This window comes from Struthio camelus, chromosome 1 (assembly GCF_040807025.1).
Source record: "Struthio camelus isolate bStrCam1 chromosome 1, bStrCam1.hap1, whole genome shotgun sequence".
Lineage (NCBI taxonomy): Eukaryota > Metazoa > Chordata > Aves > Struthioniformes > Struthionidae > Struthio > Struthio camelus.
In genome coordinates, this window is record NC_090942.1 from 75,632,704 (window position 1) to 75,650,900 (window position 18,197).

Consider the following 18,197-nt stretch of genomic DNA (forward strand, 5'->3'; position numbering starts at 1 on the left):
GCAGCCTCTCTGCTTACTGTCGAGAGGGGCTTTCTGCTGCTGAAGGCGCTCTGTCCGCACAAAGCCATCACATGTGCGGGGCGTCCGGGCGGCCGTGCTCCCGCTGCCGAGCTCGGAGGGCTACGCCGGCGGCACCCTCGACCACGTCCCGAGAGGAGTGGCGGTGGGCTGCGAAGCCCGCCGACGTAAAACCCCCCCAGTGCGTCTTCCTTCCAGACCGAACCCCCAACCGATGGGGAACGCGCTGACACAACCGCAAAGACGCTGCTCGCATAAAGGTGCCGCCTGTTGGGCCGCGTCCTTCGTCTGGCCTTGCCAGACCCATCAGACGGCCGAGTTACCCAGACATACCGTGACAGCCGCCACCCCAACGGGGCAGGCAGGGCGGAGCGCCCCGGCGGGCGACGGGGACCCACCCGGGGAGGTGACCCCGGGGGTGGGGGGCGGTGAGGAAGCGCCCCCGCGGCTCCCCCTCTCAGGGGAGGCAGGGAGGTGCGTGGAGACCGGCGCTTGACGGCCTGCGCGGCTGCCCCGCGGCCGCGGCCCCGGCGCCTCCACACGCCGCCGCGCAGGCGGGAAAATGGCCGCCAGGGCGTGCTGGAGAGCAGCGTGGAGCCGCCGCCGCGGCCGGGGCCGGGCAGGGGGGGAGGCGGACGGGCCCCCCCCGTGGCGGCCGGGGCGCCCTGGGGTGAGGGCGGCGATGGCGGGCGAGTGTGGAGGGGCGCGGAGGCGCCGCCAGGCGCCTCGGGGCGAGAGCGGCCGCGGGTGTCGGCGGGGAGGGCGCCGCGGCGGCCGTTGGCGGCCGTTATTCCCCAGCCTCCCGCCGGCGCTGTCGGGACCGGCCCAGTTGGGGCGGGATGGAAATTCACAGGGGCTGTCGGCGGGCGGGGGGCGGAGGCAGGGAGGGAGGGGAGCGGCGGAGCATCGTGCGGCGGGCAAGGCGAGAGACCAAATGCCTGTGCGCAAGGGAGGCAGCCGCCGCCGGGAGGGCAGCCAGTCGCGGCGCGGCCAGCGGAGGAAACCTGACGCCCCCGGGGCCGAGGCGTTGCCGCCGCCGCCGCCGCCGCACGGGGCTCGGCTCTGCCCCGGCCAGGTGGGCTGCGATGGCAGCAAGCCGCGGGCGCCAGCTGCGCCGCCGCGCGTAGTGCGCGGGAGCGGCGCGGCGCGGCGGGGGTCGGGGCCCGCGGCCGCCCCCGCCCTGGCGGCCCCCCGCATGGCGCGGGCCTGATGCGGGAGCGCAGCCCGGCGGCGCGGCGGCGGCGCGGCGGCGGCGGCAGCGGTGGCGGCAGGAGGAGGTGGAGGGCGATGGCGGGGCTGGCGTGGAAGTGGCCGCGGACGCGGCTGCCCGTGGGGGCCAGCGCCTTGGGCGTCTTTGTCCTCTGCTGGCTCTACGTCTTCCCCGTGTACCGGCTGCCCGACGAGAAGGAGATCGTGCAGGGCGTGCTGCTGCAGCAGGGCAAGGCGTGGAGGAGGAACCACACCGCCCGCGCCCTCTTCAGGTACCCGCCGGGGTGGGGGGGCCCTGCCCCGCGCCCCGCTCAACCCCAAACTTTGCCTTTCCGCACCCATCCGCGCGTCTTCGGGCGAGGGGGCTGCCAGGGCCCCCCGCTGCCCCCCCCCCCAAACTTTCCCGTCCTGGTGGAGGGGGAGCGGGGTCGATGTCGGGGGTGGGGAGGGAGGGAGGGCCGAGGCTTGTTTCCTCGAGGCCGCCTGTGCCGGCAGCCTGGTGGGAGGCGCCCTCTGGCCCGGTTTGCGATGGGCTCCCGCGTGTTGGCGGAGCTCGTGGGTCCTGTGGGGCTGATGCGTTCACGCCAGCATCCTCGCTCGGAGGAGCCGCGCTTCGCGGGTCCTTGCGCCTTGCGGTGGGTCCTTGCAGTTTACTGTAGAAACCACGTGAAAAGGCACCTTCCCCCCCCCCCCCCCCCCCCCCGCTTTCCCCACACCTTTCTTTTGGACGCGGCCGGGAAGCGGCGTGCGTCCTCTCTCTCCCCACCTTCGGCGGCTGCACGCGAGGAGAGGAGTGCTGCAGTCAGGGAGCCACATCTGGCAGCGGTGCAGAGGCAGGTCCCTGCAGCGGGCAGCGTTGGCGAGGGGCGACCCTCGGAAGCGTGTGCGGTGGAGATTTGCATCCCCTCGGAAATTGCTTGCGTGCCTCGGTAAAATGCAGGCAATTGCGAGAGAGAAGCTGCGGTCCCTTCCTTCCCTGGGAGGGAAGCTGGATTTTCCCCCTGTCCTCTAAGTAGCAAATGGAAAAAAGGTCGTCAAACTCCCTGCAGAAAAAGGCCCTCTTTTTAGGAGGGAAATGCCAGAATGAATCATAGCTGAATTCCAAGGGACTTTTTAGAAAAAGAGCGGTATATTGCTTTATTTGAAGTCCTTCGATGTTTTTTGAATGCAGCTCAACCTTCATTTGTCATGAACTGGAGCTGGCACGTGATCACCGTAAATCTTGTCTGCTGGGATGACAGAAACTTTACACAGACTGTGGAGTTCTTCAAAAGCACATTCTTCCTTTTTTCCCCCTGAAGCTTGCAGGAAATATAAGCAATGAGAGGTGATAAGTGGGTGTGTGTTAATATCCTCTCCTTGGGTAGGCCCGGAAGACGTTCCTCCTTTAACCCAGAGTTAACCATAAGGTAACAATAATGTAGGGTCCTTGTCCAAGATACTGGATAGAAAAGAAAGTTCCTGGAGGAAACGAGCTTGATATTTTCAGATGTTAATTCATCTCACTTCTGTTATGCTACAGATGCACAGTTTTTTGGGATTTTTGTTTGTTTGTTGGTTGTTTTTTTTTTTTTTTTGTTTGGTAGGTGAATCCAGATTTTTTAAAAAGGCCCAGATAGGTGGCGTAGGAATGACTTTAATATATTACTTTTATATTTGTAAACCAAATGTCATTCTGAAGATTGTCACTGGTGCTGCAACTTCAGTCTTAAAAATTAATTTTTAGTCATTTCCCCCACGTGGCTGACAAGCGCAAATTTTTTTGACTCTTCAACTGTTCTACTTAGCCATATATTTTCCCACTCCCTAAGTATAATGATTATGTGAAAGATGCTTATTGAGGAGGAGATCTTCCAAAAAATGAGCTATTGTTTCCTGTCCATGTCTCCTGATGAGCTGGTGCAGTGCTAAATATAATGAGCTTTAAATCAACATGCTTCAAGAAACAAAAGAAGCTTTTAAAGGAAAACGTGTACTAGAGATGTGTAGTGAATATATCAAAACATTCGAATAATTGTGATGTAGAACTATATTTTTTGCTGCATGAATTTGCTTCTCTTAACATGAGTAGAAATTTAAGAGATTGAAATCCATTTCAAGTGAATTGCTCTATATTGTTAGAAGGTTACCTGAGAGAATGACACGCTCTTTGCTACAGCTCTTTCTATAGAGGAGCTCTGTAAAAGCTCCAAGTTTCAGTTTCTACTGTGAATGAAAAATCTATATTCTAATTGGGGAGTAGGTATAGAGCTTTATGGAAGTCCCGTGTTTGGACTTTGAAATGACACTGCCTTCCATAATAATAAGTTATATTAATAAAATCATATTATTATTTAAGAAGAACCACATTAACTGATATTTTCCCCTAGCTGTCCTGCCGCATGTGCTGGTTATTGAACAATTTTGTTTGTATTCAGTTTTGTTTATGCATTTGAGGATAAATTTGTACTCACTAGTGCTAAAGAAAATCTATGTGATGCAAGCGTTCATATTAAATATTCTACAATATTATACAAAATATTTTGTATAATATTGTATCTGTGGTATTGTACAGGTATTCAAAAAGCCAGGGTCTTGCTACATACAGTAAACATCTGATAGTGTTGTATCTTTTTCCTCCTATAAATGTATATAGGCTTCACTCCTATTGCTGAAGTAGATTATTGTGATCTACTAATTAACTTTATCGAAACATGCTTTTGAAAAACGGGAAATACTGTTCCCCAATTACAGTCTGTACCTAAATCAAAGAGAATTTTAATAAGTAACTGTAGCTGAATCAAAGAATTTTAGTGAGTAACTTTCCAAGGTCAAAGAAAACATCTATGGCAATTTGGGTTGAGCTCTGGCAGCTGAGTACCAGTCACACTCCCTCATCTCCACTGCTGCTCCTTCTTTACATCTGTCTAATCAGGAACCCTGTATAAAGATCTGACTGATGTAAGCTCTTGTTTATGCAAGTGCCCATACTGATGCTTGTGGGATGATTTCCATGAGGGTTATGTATTTGAAAACCAATTCTGCAAGTCCATTTTCAAATATAAATACTGTGTAAATAGCTCTTTTGGGGGCTCTGTCTTTCACCTGTGGTATGTGTTGCCTTACCGCAGCTGTAAGTAAGGACAACGCAGGAGAGTAACGAAATGGGCAGGTTAAGCCTTTGACTTTGGCATTAATCCATGTTTAAAGCATGCTCTCAGGCTTGATTCTGCATATGTCACTTGTGTGAGTAATTCTTGCATGATGTTTATATGCTGAGTCCTGCTGACATCAGTGCCGTGGGTGGTGGCGGTGGAATGGTTGCTTGAGTTCTTAGAGGAAAGGACAAATCCTGAAAAGCCGGAAGATATAGCTGAGGTTATCAAAAGAGCTCCTGGTCCAAATACTTTCCTTGGTTGAACGTAGCTTCCCTTAAAAGCTTCAGATTCTAGGCATTCAGAGTTATTGAGCACAGCCTACTAGCTGTCTATCACTATTAGCATCCTTGAAGTTTAAAGACACTGAAGGTATCAAACTCTGCTGTGGAAACATCTCACCTCTGGCAAATGCTGAATAATATTCAGCCAATCAGGTGGTAAACTGTTTAATCTTGAACTGTTCACATTACGAAGTGGTCAGAAGAGGAATGAGATGGTCATTAGAGTCGCTAATGGCTAATGTGTCTAATTTGCCTACAATAAAATGGCTTGTCATCCTTGGAGATGTTTAATGTTATTGCATCCTAATTGTTTTTACAGATCACTTGTTTTTCTTCAAAGGGCTTAGTGCTGCTTCAGTGATTTAGGTAAAATTTCTGTTAATTGCTGTTTGTTATTACTGAAGAAAATGACACCTTTACCTTTAGGATGATTTTATTTAAAATCATCGCAGTCGATGAAAGGATGCAGCCTTTAGGAATCTGCCTTTAATCTGCCTTATGAGCTCCACACAACCACAAATTCCAAGTGCTGTATGTGTATCTGATGTTTTTACTTCACTTGTTGCCCAGGGTGAACCTTCTCTGGGGAGTAACTAAGCTTGTGTAGAGAGGTGGGTGTATGACCGTTATAAGTCCCACCTCACTAGTCAAAAGAGTTGGGTGGTGATGAGTGACTGAGTTAGACGCTGGAGATTCTTCAGGGTCAGGGACAATCTTGTGCTTCAGGCAACAAAAAGGCTGCCCTTGAGATCTAGGTTCTGTTCTTGCTTCTGCTGCAGTGGTTTTGTGCGATGCTGAAAAGTCACCCAGGGTTTATTTTGGGGTGGTTTGGCTGAACTGGCAGCAGATAACTCCTGTGAACTCTCTGTGTGTAACCTGCCTCCAGGCCAAAGCAGCTGTTAGAAGCTGGCTCTGCTCCCTAGTGCTGCACCCTCTGCCCTCAGGGCTGCACTGGCCATGCTGATCTTGGCAGATGGCTTTTGCACCCTTTTCCCCCAGGGTTGACTGGTTGCCCGCTTTCTAGGGGCGGAAAGGTGAAGCTTCTGGCCTGAAATCATATAACCAGGTGACAGAATATCCAGGCAGTGATGGCCTCTGGCGCCTTCAGTCTCTCCTTTTGTGCTGTGCAGATGTGGACAACTCTGTGAAGTCTGTTCCACAGTTAATATTCACATTTTATGCGAAAATAATGCTCTGTGTCTATTACGCATGGTGCCGCATGGGGGTCTTACTGTTGTGGCTTTCTCTGTCAGCTGCTGTCTGCAAGACAGAAATTTCTACACCTAAAATGAATCCCAACAGACAGTGAAGAATATCCTCTTGTATAAATTGTTTTTCATTTTAAATTTTATTAACACAGAGGTGGAATTCCAGGTCTCTTCCTAGTCTGCGTAAGACAAGTGTTATTGCCGAATCGGTGAGAATTTCTTTAGTTCCATTTGCCTTGTTTTCCCTTCTCTTTTGATGCAGACATTGCAAATTACGTAAGTGTTGCCATCCTTACTGGGGTGCTTCAAGGGCAAATCTGCGGTGAAACTTCAAATTGCTCAAGTTGACTAGCAAAGATTTTTAGCCTTGTTTGAACTGCTCTATAGGACACTGAATTATTCCTGCTTATTTCACTGAGACATATGTGAGGAATGGATTTAGATTTAGAAGTAGAGCTGCGAAATGCCGGATTAGCATTAGATCAGTTCTACTTCTGTGGCCCGGGAAGCCACCCGAAAGCCCACTCTAAGGCCATCAGATGTGTCTTTGCACATCAAATACTGTGCTTTGGCAGTGGCCAAACCTGACTCATTTTGCTCTACCAGGTAGGTGGTACTACTGCCTGATTATTTTTAGTTCAGAGTTGTTCACGTTTTAAATGACTCTTTTGGATGTGTTTGTGTGGGTCTCCTGCACTTGCTTTTTGTGACTCTCTCGGGCAGCAGGATCCTGGTTAGGACATGTGATACAGGCTTGTTAATGTGATACACGCTTGTAATTCAGGCTTGTTAAGTCTTTTGGAGGGTTGTGGTCAGTGGCACAGAGTCTAGTTGGAGGCCTGTAGCTAGCAGTGCCCCCCAGGGGTCAGTCCTGGGTCCAGTCTTGTTCAAAGTAGTCATCAGTGATCTGGAGGAAGGGGCAGAGTGCACCCTCAGCAATTTTGCTGATGACACTACACTGGGAGGAGTGGCTGACACAGCAGAAGGCTGTGCTGCCATCCAGAGGGACCAGGACAGGCTGGGGAGTTGGGTGGAGAGGAACCTCCTGAAGTTCAACAAAGGCAAGTGCAGGGCCCTGCACCTAGGGAGGACTAACCCCAGGCACCAGTACAGGCTGGGGGTTGACCTGCTGGAAAGCAGCTCTGCCGAGAAGGACCTGGGAGTCTTGGTGGACAACAAGTTAACCATGAGCCAGCAGTGTGCCCTTGTGGCCAAGAAGGCCAATGGTCTCCTGGGGTGCACGAGGCAGAGTGTTGCCAGCAGGTCGAGGGAGGTGATCCTGCCTGCTGCTCTACTCAGCCCTGGTGAGGCCTCACCTGGCGTGCTGTGTCCAGTGCTGGGCTCCCCAGTGCAAGAGACATATGGCACTATTGGAGAGAGACCAGCTATGGAGGGCTATGAAGATGATTAGGGGACTGGAGCATCTCTCCTATGAGGAAAGGCTGAGAGAGCTGGGCCTGGAGAAGAGAAGCCTGAGGGGGGATCTCATCAATGCATACAAGTATCTGAAGGGAGGGTGCCGAGGGAATGAGGCCAGTCTCTTCTCTGTGGTGCCCAGCAATAAGACAAGAGGCAACAGGCAGAAACTGAAACACAGGAAGTTCTGTCTGAACATGAGGGGAAAACTTCTTTCCTGTGAGGGTGACAGAGCACTGGAACAGGTTGCCCAGAGAGGTAGTGGAGTCTCCTTCCCTGGAGATGAGTTCAAAACCCGCCTGGATGCGATCCTGGGAAATGTGCTCTAGATGACTGTGCTTGAGCAGGGGTGTTGGACTAGATGATCTTGAGAGGTCCCTTCCAACCTTAACCGTTCTGTGATTCTGTCTCTGGACTGAAGTAGGTTTACTGTGCTTGGTGATGAGTGGGTATTTGTAATCCAGTTTCTTAGCCTGTCCAGCTGAGATAGGACATTGTTTTGGTAGGGAGGTACAATTTGAATAGCAGATTAACGGTGAGAGAAAAGGGGCGTTATTATCCCATTTTACTGACTGGAAGCTGTGGTGAAGAAAGCTTACTGTAGAGAGATCTAGGTCTACATCTTTAAGGTCGTTAAGTATCTTTAGCTACATAAATTATTTAAAAACAATAAAAATTAGTTATCAAAGTTAGTTCATGTTATCTTTGTAGAGTAGGGCTGTGTAGGAGGAATTGACTTCAGAATTCCTGAGTTGCTGTTCATGGTCTCCTCCTTCCTTGTCTCCTAAAAGGGTTTTCCTTACTGACTTTGATTCTGTCTTCCTCATGAAATGTACAGTTAAGAACCCTATTGCTAGAATCTGATCTTGCAGAACTTTGCAGTGTTGCTTTATTTTGGATTTGTTTAAAAAAAAAAAATATCCTGGGCTGCTAACGTTTATGGGAGTGACTAACCAGCTTCCTGAGATTCTTGTTTTGGTTTTAGCTGGGAGTATCCGAAGAGCTAGAGCCAGACAATAGGGAGCAGCAGGAACAGAGGGTTTACTGGAATTTAGATTACCGAACTAGAGCCCCAGAAGTCTGGTATGTACATGTGCAAATATATGTATATATCCAACAGTATCTGCACATCTATGTTTTTCCTTTTTTCTGCCTTGTAGTGGATGGGAATGGGCATTGAATAATCCATACACTATAGTAACTGATGATTTATTGCTGTACTCGTAATTTTCATCCCACTCTGTTCAGTAGTGAAGAGTGTCACTCCCATCTGATGTGTTTTCAGTGACATATATAAAGAGACATATTTTCGAGGCAAGTTCTTACTAGGTAAGAGCATGGAAAATGGATTGCCTTTCCCTCTTTAGAATTTATCTTCCCACAGTTAGGATGATCCTCACTGAATCAAGGAGGCTATTTGGACTGCCGTCTTCTGTTGTTGTTCCAGTTTTCTAAGCACTAAAAATACTTAATTTTAAATCTTTGTATATATTTTCATCTTATTCCATTGGCTACATACGGTTTCCAAGAAAATTTTGCAAGAAATTGCAAGAAAATTTCTCCTAACTTTACACACTAATGTGGAATCATTTCAACATAGCTGCATGTGGTTAAATTCGTACTGAAGCATGTTAATCTGTATTATATAATATCTGCAAACCTCAGTGGAGATTAGAGTTTCATCGTGTCACAATTTTTACGTATAAAAGTAGGAGACAATTCTTCTTTCAGATCTTAGAATCCAAATTGATTAGGTAAAGGGTGGGATAGGCAATGGAATTGATAATCACTCAACTTCAGTGGTATCTTTCTCATGAGAGTGACTTCAGAATTTCTGAGCTTCAGAAAAAAGCTGTGCCTGCTCCCTTGACCTTAGGGGTATTTTTAGTTTTTAACAGGGTGAATTTCACTGTGGAGAACAACTTTCCTGGCTTTAAGCAGAATGCTGGAGGTCATGTTCCCACTCCTCCTTTCAGGAAGAAGATGAGGACTGTGAAATTAGTTTCTTATAAAACATTTCCTGGGCAGCAGAGTGTATTGTTTTGGGTTTTTGTTTGATTTTTGTTTTGTTTGTTTGTTTCAGTCAGTAGGTTGAATTATTTTGACTTTTCTTTTTATTCCATCAAAATATGGAAAATGCCCTTCTGAGCTTCTTTGTTTATAGATTTCCTCTCAAGAGGAGATGTGACCTATAATGAAGTTTTTAACCATTTCTAGTCAGCTTTTCTCAGCAGCTTTAATTTTTTTTAATCCTCTATATTTGCTGTGGGCATCATTTCATCTCCTATGTGACCACTTTTAATACCTCTGTGTTTTTTCACTTCTTCTGTCTTTTCCCCTCCTTACACTGCTTGAAGCCCTTCTCAGCTTTCAGGGGACTCCGAGACTCTTCAGATGGGTCCTTTTATGAATCTCCAATTAGCATACGTAGCAGTATTGTAAAGAACTTGTGTGAAATTACTTACTCCTTTATCCTCCTCTCCTACTGAGTTTCCAGTCACCTTCAAAGTCCTGCAGCTCCTGCTGTTGCTTATGGCATCTGCTATTTTCCATTCTCTACGTGCCAGATTGCTGGCTATCAGACTTTAAAGATAAACTGCAGACTTTGCCTTAACGTAGTAGCAAGATAAAGTCTCTCCTTATCAGGTGTCTTCTGCTCTGAGGATGCACAGCAAGCTTTAATTTAAAAGCTGCTGTATAGCTTGCATGTGTTTTAAGGAGTGCTAGGAAAACAGATCAGCTCTTCTGCATGCTTTCTTGTGGGAAAATTTTGCCTGTTTCTGGAATGCCTAGAGTGCCCGTCATTGTAGTAGATGAGTAACTGCCTTGTATTTCCTCTCAAAGATGAAAGACAAACAAATAAAACTTTTTTTTTTTCTTCTTCAGTGAAGAGATCATAATGCTGTTTTGTGTACTCTGCCCTGACCAAATTTCAGCTCTGGTAATGCTATCTCATCTGCCCCAACATTTGGAGTTTCCATTGTGTATGATGTTCTACTGTTCTCTCAGTCATGCAGTACAGGATATCCCCATGCACGATGATGAAGTATCTACCTCTATAGGTAATGCTTAGAAATGGCACAAGATTTGACTTGCTGGTGCAAAAAGCATTTAAAGATGCAATTAGGCTGTGATTCTGAATCCAAAGCTCACTGATGCCTCGTTGAAAGTCAATAAGACTTAGGCTCCTTTGGAAAATGGGCTGAAAACTTTAAGTTACTCATCTGCATTTTGAATTTTTGTACCTATGACTATTGGAGAGACTTGAGTCTTGTTCCCCAGGTACTTTTATGAGCTAAGGAAATAAAGTTGTAAGGGAACTTAAGGAAACGTTGTTTGTTACATGGATATCTTTTGTGATTGAACTTCAGGTACAGGTCGCTGCTGATATCAGAGGCGAGTTCTGTGAATAATTACCAGTGTCTACATAAATTATAATTCATTCTGGGCCACAAGCTTGCAGAGAGATGTTCCATGTTCCAAAGGATTTTGTGTCCAAGAATGCGTTTAGTGAGATTTACCTCAGTTATTTATGTTAGGAATTTTGATTAATGGAGTGGATTTCCCTTCTGTTAGTGCAATTTTTAAGGCAAAGAAATACCTGGGGGCTGTTGCTAGAGGCACATCTTCTAAATGTTCTCTGGAAGAATGTTCCAAAATCTTATGCTGTGGGTTGGGTGCATAATGGTCCCTCTTTCTGCTCATGGCATGACCTGGAGGTACGACTAGATTCCTACTTGGAAAATGCTTAACGCTTCTGCGTAAATTTTTGTCTTCTTTGCATGGCTTCCTTTGAAGCATCTATTTAATAATTAATATGTAATATTAATCTATTTAAAGGAGAATAGAATAGATATTTATTCAGCATATAGTATTCTCTTGAGAAACGTATCCCTATTCTAGGATAGTTTGTTTACTTCATTCTCCCTAGCAATCTGCAATGTTAGCAATATTTGTGTGATTTATATATATATATATATATATATATATATATATATATGGATAAACTTTTAATTACTAATGAGTAAATGTTTTCATTACGCTTCACTCTCTTACTTTTACACCAATCCTCACCATAATTTAAATGATGATATATTACTGTACGTAACAGGTTGTATGCATTGCCTGGCTCAATATTTAAATGACGACACATGATTTTGGGGGTGGGGGGGCAAAGCAAGGAAGAATTACAAAGAGCCTGAAGCTAATGAATCTTCAGCTACTGATGAAATCCAGATTCTCTAATTTTGATCAGACTTGTTGTGTCCTGTCGTGACTAAGTGGCTGTTTGTTTCAACCGTTCTCCTTCTCTTTTAGTTACTTTTTGTTCCTTTTTCTTTCCATTTATCTTCTAAGCCCCAAGTGGGGAAAAAGTGATCATAATAACACAGCTATCCTGTTTGCTACTGTTACCTTGCTCAGTTGCCTGGTATGTCCGTATTCCTACATTCAGATCTGTCTTGAGTGTTTGGTCTGTGTCGTCTTTCACTTACCAAGCGACCGTGATGGTCAGTAGTATATGCCGCAGCTTCATGCTGTCATGCTGCCTTCAGTGGCAGCCCCCGAGCGCCAGTATTCCTTAATCCCTCCCGTGGCACTGTGTTTTCTTCCCAGCCCAGGCTGTCTAATGTTGTCCTGTGTCTCACACCTCTTTACCTTGCAGCACAGGGCTCTTTCAGTCCCCTGCTCCTTGAGGCACTGGCAGCACCTCTACATCATCCTCAGGTGCTCCTCAAGACTTCTGCTGCAGCAGTAGGAAGTCAGAAAGAGCAGTGAGAGTTGCAATGGGAAAATATGTGGACCCAAAGAAGCAAGACAAAGAGATAACGGTGTTAGGAAGAAGAGAAAGGAGGTATGAGGCTGGATGGGGCATGAGTATGTGTTCCTCTTTCTTTTTGAAGCATCTTTCTCAGTTGGTCTTCATGCGCTCTCGTGGTAAACCTGAACTGTGTGAGTCATTGACTTAGAGCAGTCAGTCTCTGAATCATGTGAAAGCCCGGCAGAAACAAGAAAGCTGGGAGCTGCAACTCAAGATGTGTGGGCTCTGTCCCTGCCCACTCAACAATGAGTGCTGCAGTACACAACCTGAAGTAGTGGAAGTGTAGTGCGTAGATTGTAATCTTTAGATTACCCATGCTTGTTTATGGGTAATCTTTACTATCCGTCTACTCGGGTAACATTTGGTTCTTGCTCATCTAGGCAGGGTTTAAACTCCATTGGGCAAGAGCTTCCCATCTTTGCAGTCTGTGGCATTGTGCCATTTACTACTTAACGGTAATGTAAAAAGCGTGAGAATAAATTCTTAATGGTCATGGCTATAACATGGGACAGAAAGGAAGTATAGTAAGCATGAGGCAATTATGGAGGGGTGCTGTTGGATCAGATAAGAGTGGGAATTATGGGGAGAAGTCCTCTGTTTCAGCTTGCTTTAAGATAGATTGTTACAGTGCTTGCACAACTTTTTTGGCCCATGGCCTTTCCTGGCCTTCGTCAGGTTGCTACTCTAGGAGGGCAAATAGCGGCAGAGCAACTTGTGCATTTGTTATCCCTGAAAACAAGTAAACAGGGAGGAGACGCAAAGGGCTGTGAAGTGGGAAGAGCATTGGTTTTGTTCTTCCCACAACCCTTAACCACAGGAATTGGTAAGAACAGTATTGCCAGATCAATGAGGTGGTGTGTTTCTGAAGCATAGAGAACATTTCTGCATGATATTAAGTAGGACTCCTTGTGATGCATACTACCTGGCTCTTGTTCTTTCCAAAGTGTTTCCAAGCACTTGCTGGAAGAGGGGAGTATAGGTGAGGGTGTGTGTGCATATGTTTCTTGGATGGATAAGCTGAGGATAGCCAATTTTGGAGTATGTGAGTGAACAACCAAGATGCATGGAGTTCTTGCTGATGTTTAATAAGCCTGTGTAGGCAAGTGCAATGCTAAAGAGACTGCATGAGTGGAAAGCTGAATGTTTCTATTTGATCCAAATGTTTCTACAGAGCAACAAGATTTCCAGAAAAGTCAGACTACAGAAACGTTTTAAAAGGGAGGCAAACAAATAGGGAGAATCTTCAATGAAAGTAAGTCATGTCTTAGGCAGGAAAAATAGTATATTTTTCTAGCAGGGAGGGAAAGAGTTCTGTAGAAGGATTTGTGAGGTTCATAAACAGATCCCAGGCCATGTTAGAGGAGATGATCGCAGCCCAAGGACTCCAATGATGGGTGAAGAATCCCTTCCAAAGAAGTACATGCTTGCTTTACTTTGTATTTGCTTCTTACTGGATCTATGTAATCTTTATACTATTAGATAAGAAATACTCATGGGATGAGAAACTGTGCAACCCCTACATCTGCCTGCAAATGTCTGTCCTGTACTCCTGAAGAGTTAGGCTGTAAACCAGGCAGCTTACCTGTAAGTGTTGAGAGAGGGTATGTTTTAGCCACCGCCATTCCTTGGTTAAGTGGAGAGAAGTTTGAAGTTATTTCTGCAAGGGTCTTCATTCAGGAGTATTGAGATATGTCTTGTCATGAGCCATGCCTTCAACCTTTTTCAGCTTCCAGAGCTCTGAGACTCAGCAGTCTGGGGGACGTCCAGCTGGGAAATTTCATGTGGCTTGGTGATGATTACTTCTCCCCTCGAACAGAGGAGGAACAGATGATGTTTACTTGCTCTATGGGCATGCAGCTAATATGCCTTACTCTGGGAACACGATAAAGTTTGCTTTTTCCCACTCCTGTAATAGTTGTGCTGGCTCATAGACTCAAGTGAACAAATGTAACGTTTCAAGTAATGACAACGTAGAAGAAATTTTTCAGTCCTCACAGCTAAAAATGAGGGGCTTGAAAATGTAAACAGGGGGTTCATACCCAAAAAGGCAAATAAAAAGGAAACACAAATCCATTGTGGGTGGTGGTTGTTGTTATTTTTAAGTGCCTGATTTCTATGCGTTAATCATAATTCTCGGGGCCTGACTCATGATTTTTAAATGGTGGGGATTGCTAAAGTGAAAATTACATAGCAGCCTATAATTAGGTGTATGTTTTTTTAACTGAAGAAGCTGCGACAGTGAAGGGAATAGGAGAATCAAAACTGATCTGGGCATTCCTTTATAAGGAGTATTCTTGATTGAACGTTGTCTGAGCACCCAGGAAGCATCTAGCACAAACATGCTTGCTTGAGCCTTATGGACAAATGCTGAGTATCTCCAGAGTTTAGTATGTCCAGTTAGATAGAGTAATAACAATGCATGAGATTTATTCTTTCTATCCCACTTCATTCGTTCTCTGTAAATGGTTAAGCATATCCAGGAAGGGAATGGTGAAATATAGAACTCGAGCTAACTGATCCAAAAATGGTAACAAAAACAAAAAAGTAAACCTATCATTAGAGAAATCATGTGTTTTGATAGTTCTGTTTAGACAACAGAACAAGTGAAAATATTTATCTAGTGTAGTTCAGTAAATGCAAATGGTCCAGCATGTGATGACATGCTTATTTTTGTCTTGGGCGTTTGATTAGTGAACATAGTGCCTTTTTTTTTTTCTCATTTTGTTTAAAAAACAGTTTTATGCTTCACTTGTCAAACAGGTCATTGCTAGTAAGAGGGCTGAATTTGTTCTTCCTCCACAGATTAGCTGAGGAAGAATGTATTGAGTGGCCTAGGTAGCAATAACTTCAGCTGGTTTTACAAGTTCAAGACAAATTCTACTTTCTCTTCTGTTGCGGAACAATAGATTTACAACATGGAAGAAAGTGAGGTTACCTGTGCTGGCACAGGGATAAATGGTGGTGTTGCTAGTGGTTTGGGCTGTCTTCTCTGTAGCAGAGCAAGGAACGCGTGTCTAATGTGCTTTCATTTGAAATCATGGCTCAGCCTATATGAATGTGAGGTAGCTCCAGGTCTCTGTAGATCTTGGCAAGTTCTGTCTTGAATCCAACTTAGTTATTTACTTTTAGGTGTTTTGTTGAGCTCTTTGTGTGGCTGTGCAACCAGTGTCCTGTGAGATTCTTACTCCTTTTCATTTAAGATCATTAACTTCGTTTGTCTTAGAGAAATTAAAACAGCAGTCCTAAAAAGCCTGAAGAGCGGGTTGTTTCTGCCCTGGAAGGGCTCTAAAACAGTCTACAGATATTTCCTAAATTTGATAACCTCTAAGAACAGATTTCAACAAGTTTAATAAATAAGTGGCTAAAGTTTTGTCATTTCATTATCAGCTTTTTCAGTTCTAAAGTAAATGAGTTAAATGTATCGGGGAGAAAATATGAGACTTGCTGGCTCTGGACTAGGTATTGAGCACATAAACATGATTTGAAAGTATTTTAAAACAAACGTACAGGCAATATTCATATGATCTCAAGCTGCGTTGTTGAAGGACTAAGTTGAATGACCCATTTAATTAATTTTTACTTTTTTCCTGGTGTTTACCAGATTTCTCAAAGGCATTAGTTGTTCAAAGGTCTGTTTAGGATTTTACTTGCTATTTCTAGCAGTATATTTTAAATATTGATGCTGTAAAAGATAGTAAATAGAATGTCATTTGTGAGAAACACAAAAATAGTTTGCTTATATGTATTATATGCATTGCCAGTGATTTAGGCATTCTACTGGCACAAAATGAAAAAAGGTTGATTCACAGTGAAAAGTGATGGGTATTTTGGGCTCATCCTTGCTTTGAGAAAAATGGTAAACCTTTTTCTCATTGAAAGAGGAGGAACTAGTATTTCCTTCTTTGTTTATCAAAGTTTGTATGAAATTGAGTGTCTTAAGAGTAAGCCAGTGCAGGTCTGCTCATTTAAGCTGAATCAGTTTGTGATGACTCTATTCAGTTATTTTCTGCAGCTAGCTTTACAGTAGTGTCCTCTTTACTTATCAGAATCTTGTCTGAAGGAATATCTGTTCTTGTTACTTTTAGCGACTCTTTGATAGAGGAATCTGTTACTATCCTGTGCAATAATATCTGGACCCTCCCAGTATTAGAAAGGGGAAGACGTATTACCAAGTCTGCAAATCTGGAGTTATCCCTGGAATTTCCCCCTTCCCTTCTTTCCTCATGTTCCTGCCTGAACTCCATGACTGGGATGTGGCTTTTCTCTTTTGTGAGCTTACCTGCAGGTGACGTTAGCATGTAAATAGCTTCTCAGTAATACTGACTCAAGAATAACTTGTGTCCCAGTGCTTTTGAAGCTCATTACCTTAATTCTTTGGATCAACTCCAAAGTTGTCACCATCATCTCTTCCCATTTTAAAGAGTAAGTTGTTCTATAAATAGCAGTGCTAATTAGGCTTCGTTTGTGTCCCAGTTCCCTCAACTCTTTTTGTCCCCTGTGACATGACCATTGAGCAAGAGACAGCAGGTGATGACTGAGCAGCTGGCTACTGTCAGGCAGGGTATGCTGTACAGCGTATACATATGCATCCATATAACATGGCAGTTCTGCTGGGGTAGGGACCATCGATTGGGGTGTACCTTCTATGCAAGCTTATAGGATCTGAATTATTTTTGATACTTCCTTCTCTCCCCTTTCAAATGTTGCTGAAGTTGACCAACAAATTCAGGCATTAGTGAGGTGGAAAGGATGTGTATCTCAGCAAGTGCCCTGGCTTATGCTTTGTTTCCCTAGCCTATTCAAAATATATATCCTTTTCTTCAGGTGTCCTCAACAAAATTCTTTGCTGGCCCCTTGCACACTGCCTATTTAGCTGCTTAAATCTTTCCAGGCTGGGCCGTTCCCCGCCCCCGGCTCGGCAGGGAACAATGTCGCCTTTGTGACCAGAGGCAGGAAGCTTCCCACAGCTGCCAGACCTCTGTCCTCTGCACAGCAGGCCTCCCCTTACAAAATCCAAACTTGGACCAAACCATAAACCATATCAAGCCATCAAGCAGGGAAAAGACAAATTCCCATATTCTCAGGGACAAGAGTGCATTCTTTCTGGCTTCAGACAAACCACATAGGACATTCCCTCTCCCCTCCCCACTTTATTCTTCTGGTTGCTGACTGTTCTCATGGAAAGGATATTTTTTTTACACATTTTCTTGGTGAAAACCTAATTTTCTATTGGGAAGCATGTCATAAACCTGTCTAGTGAGAAGAAGGGAATGTGGAATTGGGTACTCCAGAAGGGAAGAGAATACATATGCTTGGAGGGCAGGGAGGGAGGGGTTGGTGTTGAGTTAGAGAGGCAGAGGAGCCTTAGGAAGTAGGAAGGAGGGTAGAAGAGCTGTAGATTTGACATAGTAGAGGCAAGCAAGTTACGGTAACAGAGGTATTGGAGAAGAAGAAACAGTAAAAACAGAATAAAGTAAATAAATGTTTATGTGAAACAGTACACAGAGAAAGAAAGACTATAGTTAGGAAATTTGAGAACAAATATGTGGATAAATCAGAAAGGCAATCAACTGAGAATGGTCTCCATATGAAATGTTCAATTAAGTGGGCAATTTAAGATCAGATCAGTTAGACCAGATAACCTAAGGAAGTAACAATTAATTAAAACAACATGGGTTAAATTATAGTAATCTCATTTAAGATCAAGTATCAAATGATTCACTGGAAGCAGATCACTTAAGTAAACTGGGAGTCCACTTTCAGCAGACTGCATAAGGTAGAAGAGAGGGTATGAAATTGCAATAGCAGAGGGCATTTTCCTGCCAGAACGTAGCAGGAACGAGAATCCTTTCGCTCTAGAGATAACTGTTAAAGCAGTGAGGTTTGGAAGTAGAGTGACGAAATGCGTGGAGTACTGCCCACTCACTGTGACTATCTCTGGTACCTGTCCTACTTAGGAGCTGTGGTAAAGAAAATGTCCATATGGTTAGCAATAAGACAGGAAAACAACATTTGTTGCTCTGTTTTTTCATTCTGTAATTGCATGTTGCCAACTAGACAATCCACAAACGGGGCATTATTGAACTTTACGTTCACTGACTTTTGGACT

General features: G+C 44.9%; 1 protein-coding gene across 1 annotated transcript in view; it reads left to right on the forward strand.

Annotated features, from left to right (window-relative positions):
• Positions 1-1,267: 1,267 nt before the first annotated feature.
• ST8SIA1 (ST8 alpha-N-acetyl-neuraminide alpha-2,8-sialyltransferase 1) overlaps positions 1,268-18,197 on the forward strand; it is a 138,376-nt gene continuing 121,446 nt past the window's right edge. The window contains exon 1 of the mRNA XM_068949611.1: positions 1,268-1,499. Coding sequence (XP_068805712.1) covers positions 1,306-1,499 — 194 coding nt within the window. The 5' untranslated portion in view covers positions 1,268-1,305. The remainder of the gene's footprint in view (positions 1,500-18,197) is intronic.